At 39.9% G+C, this 10,635-nt stretch overlaps 1 protein-coding gene across 3 annotated transcripts; it reads right to left on the reverse strand.

Moving 5' to 3' along the window:
- On the reverse strand, positions 1-7,869 carry LOC310815235 (cytosolic phospholipase A2 gamma-like). Of its 3 annotated transcripts, XM_083684961.1 has the most exons (14): positions 7,820-7,869; positions 7,223-7,236; positions 6,997-7,096; positions 6,747-6,889; positions 5,096-5,297; positions 4,824-4,929; positions 3,940-4,080; positions 3,768-3,833; positions 3,526-3,663; positions 2,531-2,668; positions 2,327-2,419; positions 1,777-1,931; positions 1,341-1,506; positions 1-449 (listed from the first exon to the last, which is right to left on the reverse strand). In XM_083684961.1, the coding sequence occupies exons 2-14, from the start codon at positions 7,234-7,236 to the stop codon at positions 241-243; spliced, it is 1,671 nt and encodes a 556-aa protein (XP_083541087.1). In that variant the 5' UTR covers positions 7,820-7,869; the 3' UTR covers positions 1-240. The 3 variants fall into 3 exon arrangements, with proteins under 3 accessions (XP_083541087.1, XP_083541086.1, XP_083541088.1); XM_083684960.1 differs by lacking the exons at positions 7,223-7,236; positions 7,820-7,869 and having other exon boundaries at positions 6,997-7,167; XM_083684962.1 differs by lacking the exons at positions 3,768-3,833; positions 7,223-7,236; positions 7,820-7,869 and having other exon boundaries at positions 6,997-7,167.
- Between the last annotated feature and the right edge of the window lie 2,766 nt (positions 7,870-10,635).

Here is a 10,635-nt window from a genome sequence, read left to right on the forward strand (position 1 = left end):
CTGAGCAATTTATTAACTGATCATCAGGTATACAGTACAGTATATCATCAGACTGACTTTTCTTTTTTTAAGTATTTTTAAAGACAATTATATACTGTTAAGATTGTGATGATTACACAGTGTTATTGCTAGATGGAAGTTTCTCATCAAAATTAAAAGGACTGCCTGCATTCTGTGACTACTGGTCTGTGTGTAGGCCTGCTGATGATCAGAGAACCTGACTCACGTCAGTCCACAGTCCTACACAATGTGACACAGTCTAAGCGAGCCGTGCTTTGATTCACGGTCTGGAGTCTTCTGTCTAATGACCTCCTCAATCTCCCTGAGCAGGTTATCCTTGTTGTTTCTGATGTTCATGGCAGCCTTCTCCATCAGTTTGTCAGTCATCTCTGGACTGTAAGCCCCCTGGATTGTCGTATATTCATTTTTCCACCAGTCCACATCCTGATCTGTAATTCACCAAAACAGAGACACATACTGTTGAAACACAAACATGATTCATTGAATTATCTAAGTAGCAATCTGTAACTTAGATAAAAATAACATCAGTTCTCTAGTACCTCTCCTCCTAATTGCAGTGTTAGCTTTGTGAAATGTTACCAATCGCAGACTAAACTAAACGATCTATCACAGCGTTCATAGTATTTTTGTAAAGCCCAATCAATGGGGCACGTCAATTGTACATTGTACAATTTGTCATGGTTTGACAATTATAGCTTTTCTGAACTCTGCCAAAAGTCTGTCGTTTGTGAGCTTACTATGCATTTGTGCACTAAAGGAATCAGAAGAAGAATAGGGCTTGTGCCATCAAAATGTAGTTTGTTGAACTAAAATTTGAAAACCATGACTATCTCACAATCGATTGGGCCTGAATATACTGTCATTGTTTTAATAGCTTTGTTTTAGTCAGTGATTTACAACATTTAACAAAGGCTTATCTTGTGGCAGTTGCAGTTCCAGAATATGAATATATGGCAAGCTGGACATATTTGTGGGCGGGCCAAACATGTACAGTGTATTACTTTTGTTGTGATAATGTTGTATTCTATGAAACATAAACATTTAAACCATAGCCTATTGCAGACCAATATTAGGATAGCTCATTCATGTTAAAAAATGATGTTCAAAAGTTTGTTGCAAACGGAACGTGTCGTCTAGATAATACTTTAAGAATTAGCTACAAAAATCCTGTAGTATCTCTTTAACCTCAACTGCACATAAATCTACTGCAGATGATAGACCCTACTGATGTGTTTTGAGCAATGTCACAGTGAAGGATTTGTGCTAGATTAATTCAGGCACTACAACAGAAAAGGTTACAGCAACTAGGTATTATTTACCACAGTTCTTGATGTTGAACAGAGGCATGTGGATCACAGTGGGGCCTTTGCCATTGCTCTTGAATACATAGAAGTCCTTTGTATCAGTGGAGTCTTCAGGATCCACAACATCTCTTGGAAAGGGCATACCCATACCCTTACATTTCTTCTGTGCATCTTTCACTGTCTGTGGAAATAAACCGGAGTGGAGAAATATAGAGTTGTTTTGCAGATTTCAGACAAATGTGAACAAATAGGCCTTTCCTCAAAATGCATGCCATGGTGGTGCTTTCTACATTATCATCAGGGTAACTCTGTCTTTGTGAGTGAACAGCTGTGTGTGTGTGTGTGTGTGTGTGTGTGTGTGTGTGTGTGTGTGTGTGTGTGTGTGTGTGTGTGTGTGTGTGTGTGTGTGTGTGTGTGTGTGTGTGTGTGTGTGTGTGTGTGTTGTTCTTGCCCGCATGGGATCCGTGTTACTGAAGTCAAGGGAGATGATGAGGTCAACCTCTCTCTCAGGCCTCAGGACACTAAAGTATGGAGAATTCAGCAGCAAACCAGCGTCCTCAAAGTGCCTGATGTCTTCTTTCTGAATACTTTGATCAACTTTTTCAGCTGAAATACAAGTCAGGGCCAGAAAATATGCATTTGTGAAGAACTCTCTGCATGGTGATGATCTGAAATCACTTAACAGCTGTTAGGGTTAGGGTTTTATCTTTCTTATTTTCTTAGCCCCCATTACACCTACTAATATGGGTTATAATATATTTCCATAGATAGGCTACAATTGTTGGTTCATATCCATTGGAATATCATACTAGAGTGAAAGTAGGGGAAATTAGGTTGACTGTAGGGCAACATGCTAAGAAATAATACTAAGAAATTACAGAAATTATTCATCTGTAAAGAAAACTGGGGAAATACCAATTAGCATACTTTAGATCACTACTGCACTGTAGTATTCATGGTCTATCTATGAGTTAGCTTGGTTATCTCAGTATGAAGCTCACCTGCCACGTTGTGAAGGAAGTTGTAAGTGCTTCCCCAAGTCCAGGTCATGGCTAGCGCTAGGGCCTTGGCAATGACTGTCAATTCGTATGTTGCTGTGAAGCGGAGTGACAAGGTTTCAAACGGAGTTCAAATGCCTGGAGATCCAGTTCAAATTGAGACATACATTATTTTTGGAGAGTAATGTGAGGAATGGAGCAACTAACAGTCCTTGACCCAATCCCAGATGGACTGACACACATCCAGAGTGTAGCTCTTGACCATGACCCCATTCCTTGTCTCTGCTGATCTCTGCCAACCAGCTCCGTTGAATATCATAGTCTGACCCCTTGAGTTCTTCTTTCCTGGGAACAACGCAGACATGTTTTTAACCATAATAATAACAATGCAAGTAAGTGGTGTTACCTATACAGCAGTGGAGGCTGGTGGAGGTAGAAATGGAGGACGGAGGAATGGAATCATTATAATGCATGGAATGGAATGAGGACCGGTATCAGATGTGTGTGTTATACAGTACCATTCCTCATTCCATTCCAGGCATTACAATGAATCCATTCCATGAATTACAATGAACTGGATGCCTCCATTTTGTACCTCCTCCAGCCTCCCCAGCTATACACGATAGTACACATTCCCAATTCCTTGGTTTGCAACCCGAACGTCACTGGTTCAAATCATGCTATGGACAACAATATTTGCTAATTATTGTTGCTAATGTTCGCTAATGCCTTCCCCTGACCACTTACCCTTACCTTCACCACTCAACATTAATATATAATACTGCCTAAATGCCACACAATTCAAAATAAAAAAAATATTAACTTCTTACATAAGACACGCAAATTCACTTACTCTCATGTAGCGTTTCTTCAGTTTTTGTTTTCTCTCTCATGTATGTCAACCAGGACACGCAACTGGGAATGCATACTGTCGTTTATAGGTACACGATTTAATTAGGAGACTGTGTTGCAATACTTGTTGTGGCTTCTATTATGAAACCCCTAATATGAAACATTTATGAGACATTTAAGGATGTCACCTCTAGTGTCATCAATTGTCATCTACAACTCTAACCCTGTGTACACAGACATGTCCCGGTCATTTACTGGCACTGCTGTCTAAGTGAACTCGATGCTGATCTCTCTTGTCCCATCCCATCCCGTCCCGTCCTGTCCCTGTCCTGTCCTGTCCTGTACTGTACCTTTGAGCAGCTCATTCAACTCTGCTTCCAAAAGAGTGCAGTCTTCCCCTCTAATAACACAGAGATTCAGTTCCACCACTTTCTGGAGAGTTAGAGTGGCCTGGTCAGATTGTCTTGACCTGTTTCTAGCCTGTGTGCCTGCAGGAGCAAACAACAGTTAAAAACAAATCTAAATGATAGATTCATGTATGGAGACCAGTCAGAATAGATAGTATACTACTGCAAATGGATAGCCAGCCTACTTGTCATCATGTCAGACAGAAAATTCAGTATTTCCTGCTGGTCAGCGAAGGCACTGCCACACAGACCTTGATGCAAAACAAACGGTTTAAGACATCATAGGACATACAAGTAGCAATATGGCTCTATTGTCTTAATTTGAATTATTATAATGATTGCCCTATTGAAATGTACCTTGAAGGTACAACATGTCCATCTCTGGTTGTTGTTTTTTGAGTACACCAAAGTCAAATTGACTCCCAAAAAGCTTTGTGTCCACAAAGGCACCAGTGAGAGAATATCCAGCTTCATGAGGGGTCAGCTCAAACCAGGGATCTGTTGAGGAACAAGATTTGTCTACAGTAAGTATTCATTTGGTTACGAAGTTCATGTTACATCAATATTAGACATTTATCACTGTATTTACGTAAATAAGCAATATTTTAAAAACTATTATTTTCAACTGTGAGATGGTCTGACGCTGACCGTCAACTGCCAGTGAAAACTTTCATTTTCAACCCATGTGCAATCATGTAGGAACGTTAAATGATGAGCATCTAATGTAAACCTTAAAATACTACTATGTAAAACGTATTTCTATATTATTATTTTCTCTAACTAGCTAACAAATCACCCCTGAGACAGATAAGGGAGTTGTCATATGTTTTGAAAAATAATGTGTCCACCCTATGTTTCTTATCTTTAGATCATGTTTTAACAACAATAACAAAGTGTTTTAAACATTTTATCATATTTGTGTTTTAAACATATTTGTGTTTTAAACATTTGCTATATTTACATCATTATTTGTATGTAAATAGTAACGTTGCTGACTTAAAAAAACTATGGTTTTGGAGACAGCATTGTAGTAGCAGGTGGACGAATAACAATCTAGCCTGCATGATAAGCTCTTTAAAGTATTCATTAATTGAAGTATCAAGTGATAAATATTAAGTGATATCAAGCGATAAGCCTTATGTACAATAAATAATGGAATCCCATGAGACAAACATATTATTTTTTGCACACAATTTGGAGCTACGTTTATAAGTTTCTTGTTTGCTGTGAGTGTGTGATACCTTTGTTCAAGCTGTCATATTTGCTATCCTGATCAGTCACAGTGAAGATGGGATAGGGGTCCTTGCTGTGGCCGTCTCTATGGCTGGAGAGAGGACGTTCATCTATCTGAGGAAGCCAAGAGCAGCAGCATTCAGTAACAAACACCATCAATATTTTTTAGAACAGTTCAAAACAGGCTGTAAAGACTCACAGTAAATGAAATTACTATGTGAAGAATGTGTGTTTAGCTAAAGGTGAATGTAACAATCTAAATTAGGTTTCATGGGCTTACCGCTTTAACTGTCGTTGGCACATGGTATGCTGCCCAGACGTCTGTCAGGCTGAAGTTATCCTTCTGGTCATAATATTTCACCAGTTTTGCTCTTCGGTCAGCTATGCTCACGCTATCATGTCCCATCCTTTGAATTATTTTCTTTTTCACCTGCTCAACATTTGTGGACCAATCAGGCTCCTCGTATAAAGCGCTCATGCACCTAAAGAAAAATAAACTTATAAATGACCCATGAGCTTACCTTTCCTTTAAACAATTAAAAGATAACTTCACTATTTTACACTTTAAAGTCATACCATGACACCACATTCTAATTGCCCGTGGCGTGTGTGGGCGTCAAGGAAATAAATTTCTCAAGATTGGTTAGTCCTCAAGTTCACATGTGTCTCCTCTGAGCTGGTAGAACTGCCTTTAGTCATTGTGCTCCTCAGGCATGGAATGACCTTCAGGATACTTAAGACCTACTGCTTCAGTATCATTGGGCCATTTTAGGAACCTGACTAAGGACTCCTCAGTGAAGGAGTGCTGTTGTTATAACTGATTGTTGTCTGTAAAAAGAAAAATTGTATTGACTGTGTAAATTGTGTCTTTTTAAAATCTTGATGTAAATAATAGTGATGTGTATATATTTTGTAGCCAGGGCACCATTGAAAAAGAGACCTTGGTCTCAAAGGGTGAATAATAAATGAAGGAAGAAAAAAAAAGATAATTCCCACTAAATCAGTGGTTGGTGTCCTAATCAACCGCGCCCGTCAAAAGGCTCTACTTTCGTCTAGGTGGTGTGTGACGCATAGTTCCGTCCACTGTGGTGTTGTCTTGCTGTGCCATCTGACAGATCATATCAGGACAGCCTCTGTAGCGCGCAACATGTTGACGCACGCCAAGAGTATTTTAGGATGCGGGGTGAGGCCCACAAGCAAGATGTTTGGAAGCAGAGAGGTGCTGCTGGAGCTCCTCTGAAAGACTTTCGGATGATTGATTTGGATACCTGCTTCATTTGATATATTCTTAGTGAAGCACTTTTACGGAGGAACGTTAATTTAATTTATTAAAGTCTGTCTTAGCAAAACCTGCCTCTTGTCTAGTCTGTGACCGTTAGTGAGGGGCAGACGATGCTTTTTGAAGCTTTAGGGGTGTTTCCATCCAAATTGTGCCGAAAAAAGATCTGAAGCCTCGGTGCCTTGAAAATGGTGCGAATAGCGCCATCTGCTGATCTTCAGAAATTGTAGCAACCATTTCAAAGAAAAGCTCACTGATAAATGCCTCATTGCAATTATATATTTAAGCAGATTTATGCACATTAAAGACAACATAAAGCCTTGTATTGTACAATGTGATTTTGTGATATTCGTGCACTTATTGTAACACGAATACTGCAATTTCAGCACTTCACATCCACTCAAATTCTGTGTTCTCTGTGGTCCTCCCTAACCCCCTGAAATGGACTTGCAGTGTCAGACATTGCTGTTGTGTTTCTGACCCTCAAGCATCATTCAGAGCCTTACCATGTAAAGCTAAACAGTACACATAATTCAGCCACAATATCACGATAAACATTGTAAACCATATCAAACCATATGTTAAACATCAACAGGGTTTGTGTAGGCTGTGTACATGTACAGTATTCATTGTTGGAGCATCAGGACCTTACCATGTGGATCCTGACACCCCACTCAGGTAGAGGATGCAGTCCAGTAGGTCCTCCTTCCCCATCTGGTCCAGTGATCCCAGCAGCCCCACCATGGCTCTCTCACCCCCTCCAGAACCCAGCACCGCAATGTTGGGAACCTCGTCCTGCAAGAACGTTTTGATAACTGTCATATTCATACACTGATTTTTTACGTAACGGACTGATTTGAAAATAGATATGACTGGTATGTCTTACTATCGATAACACCCACCAGAGAACATGTGATGTTGTTCCTCTTCAGACATTGTTGGACAGTTGATTTCCTGTCAGTGATGTGTTTTTTCTCCCCCTCGTTGAGGGAGTGTCCTAGTCTGATTTTGTTAATGTTTGAGTAGACAGAGACAACAGGTGAGACAAGAGTTTGCATAAGCATACAAATACCAACACGCATACAAATACCAATATGAATGCAGTTATCTGAAAGGAAAACAGATTACCTTATCTCCGACATCTGTAAGAATAAGGAAATGCAGAAATACAATCTCAGTTCATTGTCTTAAATGTATAACCGTCCAAAACGCTTTAATTTGCAAGAATTCCATGTACTGTACAGGTATGTAACAACTGATTGAACAGATAGGAAATCACATTTCTTCCTCACCCTGAAAGGAGTACTGTACAACCTATGGACAAGCACAGATGCCAATCCCCACTTTGGTTCTGCATATTTGGGCATTGTCACTAACCACTAACTGATTATAATAGCATGTTGGAATGTTGCTACAGTCACCCCAAATTCTCTGATAAACTCAAGAATAACTTGATTTCAATGACTAACATGAATTGGGCATGACATTTCAAGCATACTAATTTAGGGTACATTCACTTTCTTTCAACATTCTAATCACCACATTACAAGCTGCAATTGCAAAATTACATCTTCCTCCTCTAGATTTTTCTGAAATAAAAATAAATAAATTGTACTGTAAGTTGTCAGGCTATTGCCACTTCTATATAGTGTTGGAGGAGTCCAATTTGTCATCATTCCATTTAAAATTGTAGATGCAGGAATGCACAGCAGACACAGTACCTACCTTTGGTGGAAAAGGCTGCAACCTTGAAGGAAAGGCTTCAGTTGTCTGACGTGTTCAGGAAGGCTTTTAGGTTTTTATATCCTTAGAGAGTTACCCAGAATGGGTGGGGTTTTATTCATTCTGAAATCACATGAACTATTATCTTTGCACTCAGATAGCCTCAATTCAGCTTGTTGAGTAACTTGTTGAAGACATGTTTGCATTTGAGATCATTTAAGGAGAGCCATAGCAGGGGGGGTGTAGACTTTTGCAAAGAAGTCTTCTCTGTTTTTCACATTTAATTCATTATTATAATTGTTTATGTTTCTTTCACTTTGAATGTGTCCAGCAGGCTGTGTAGATCAGTGGGAAACAAGCAATATGATGAAGCGCTATCCAATGAATTTGGAGCCATTTGCTTGTACTTGAGCAGACAAGATGTTTCTGTACACTTCAGAATACATTCAGCAGTTACATCATCAATTAAGACAAGTTTGCCAGTTCTAGGGGCAGCCATACATGCCCTAACATGAACACGCCCTCCACCATGTTTCACAGATGAAGTAGTATGCTGTCCATATGACCCTTTTCCAGACCTCTGCAGGCTTTTTAGGTGACCATCCTTTTTGAGGATAACTAGTGGTTTGCACCTTGCAGTGAAGCCTCTGTAGTTTGGCTGGTGGTGGATGGTAGTCTCTGACACATTCACGCCTACTTCCTATAGATTGTTCCTGATCAGTGGGAGACTTGTTTTGGGGTTTTTCTTAATTATGGTGAGCACACTTAGGTCATCCACTGTAGTCTGCCTTTGCCTACAACCCTGTTTTCCCTGATTTTGTCAGCCTAATAAAGGCTTCCTTGACTTTCATTGACACCACTTTGGTCCTCATGTTGAAGCCTAGAATCAATACTAGACATTGACAGTTCTCTTATGCCTGCACAGATCGGGACAGCTCTCTTATGCCTGCACAAATTATGTGACAGTAGGCACCTGTCTTACCAGGAACACCTGTCAAGCCAATTGCCCCATTACTTTTGGGTACCCTGAAATACGGCGACCATGCATAAAAAGTGTTATAATTTCTGAATGGTGAAACCACTGTGATGTACACAAATACCATCAAATAAAAGCTGAGAATCTCTACTTTAACCTCACAGTAATTGTTTGATTTCAAATCCAAACCGATGGAGTATAGAGCCAAAAGAAGAAAAAACATTTCCTTTTCGCTGACTTCCTGGCAAATTTTCATTGAACTTTGAATTGTATTTAGAAGATGCCAGTCTTGTTTATTGAGATCTGGCGCCACATCATGGTTGTTTTGATATAGTTTAATCTGTTCTGTTTCTGCACTTGTTCCAGATAACTATCCACAGATTCCACACCTGCTTGTTCTCTATGAAAATCTATCTCAATATAATAGAAACTTCACATTAGTATGGTTCCGATGAATGACCTATTTCACATCTTAATATGAGATACGCAGTATTTGGGAACCATTGTGACACAGAATTAACCAAAGACAGACGCAAGTTGCTGCTTTACTTCAGAAGGTTTTTATTGGACAGTATATCATCAGACTGAGGTGATCACATTTTTTGTTTTGCGAAATAAGACAACACAGGAACTCAGGGTATCTAACACAACAGCACCTTCGATACTTCATAATATTTATTCACTTTTGATAGAAATCACCATTGATTAAGCCTTTAACTACACTAGCAGATTTGGAATGAGTACATGGACAATTGGTATTATCACAAATACATACAGGAGGCCAAGCCAGGTAAGACAAAGCAAGCTGAATCACACATGATTATGTGGAGAGAAAGTAAAAATAAGTGTTTTGGGATTTGGATTAGAATTTTAGTTAAAAAAAAAAAAACATTACGTTATGTTAAGATTTGGGGTGAGACAATATTATTGTTAGATGGACATGTGTCGTCAACATTTAAAAACTGCGTGATTACTGTTCGGTGCATTAACTCTTAGAAACAAGGGTCGACCTCTCTTGATCAATAAATTTGACCATGTCACTCAGGGAGAGCCAGTAGCGGATAGGCCATCTGGAGCACCGGTTGATCTGTGGGCTGTGGGGCCGGTGAGCGTCGAAGCCCAAATTGAGCGACGCAGCCAGCTCCTCCGTGTCCCCCGGCGTGGCAGGCCCATTGGTCCATCGCTGTCCCAGTCCTCCCTGGGGAGAGCATGTTGAACGTCTGGCTGAGACTGTACGGCTGTCTGGTAATTAATACCAGACAGCTTAATAATTCATTAATTAAATAATTAATAAATAATTAAATAAATAATTAAGTAATTTATTTATTGATGACAGACGATAACGCCGCTTTCATCAGGGTGACAACGCGCGCGCCCTTGCCTCAGGTAGCTATGACGTAAATGCACACATTATGACGTATATATATATACTAATAACTGCATAAATAGCGGATTATTGCTGTGGTTTCAGTCATTTGATGAAAACCTGTGTCTGATGAACATAAGGTGACTCAACATCGACTGACCATGGACGACGATAAGGTAGGCCTATGGACAAGGCTCGCATCCAGTGGATTACTGTATAGAGTAGAGTTGTAGTGACTGTTGTTGAGTATTTGGCAGAGAAGTAGGGTGACGAGGGTCGCTATACCCTGAGGCTATCTTAAGAAGAGCAATATAATGTTCAGTAGGCAATCAAGTCAAGTCTTTCAATGTAATGCCAGTTAGCTTTCGCTAATGGGAGAGGATGAAACCGCTATAACTAAGTTGAGGGTGGCATCCTCCAGTTTCGCTCAGACATCTACAGTATGCCAGACGTCTGACCTACAGGGCTCTACAGCCC

Source organism: Argentina silus (genome assembly GCF_951799395.1).
Source record: "Argentina silus genome assembly, chromosome: 14".
Classification (NCBI taxonomy): domain Eukaryota; kingdom Metazoa; phylum Chordata; class Actinopteri; order Argentiniformes; family Argentinidae; genus Argentina; species Argentina silus.

Excerpts from the sequence above, each read along its gene's own strand:
- LOC310815235 (XM_083684960.1), bottom strand. The coding sequence starts at position 7,158 with ATGCTTATGCAAACTCTTGTCTCACCTGTTGTCTCTGTCTACTCAAAC. Across the intron at positions 3,664-3,767 it reads TCTGTCTGACATGATGACAA|GCACACAGGCTAGAAACAGG; the intron begins GTAGGCTGGCTA and ends TTGCTCCTGCAG. Across the intron at positions 1,507-1,776 it reads GTAACACGGATCCCATGCGG|ACAGTGAAAGATGCACAGAA; the intron begins GCAAGAACAACA and ends TTATTTCCACAG.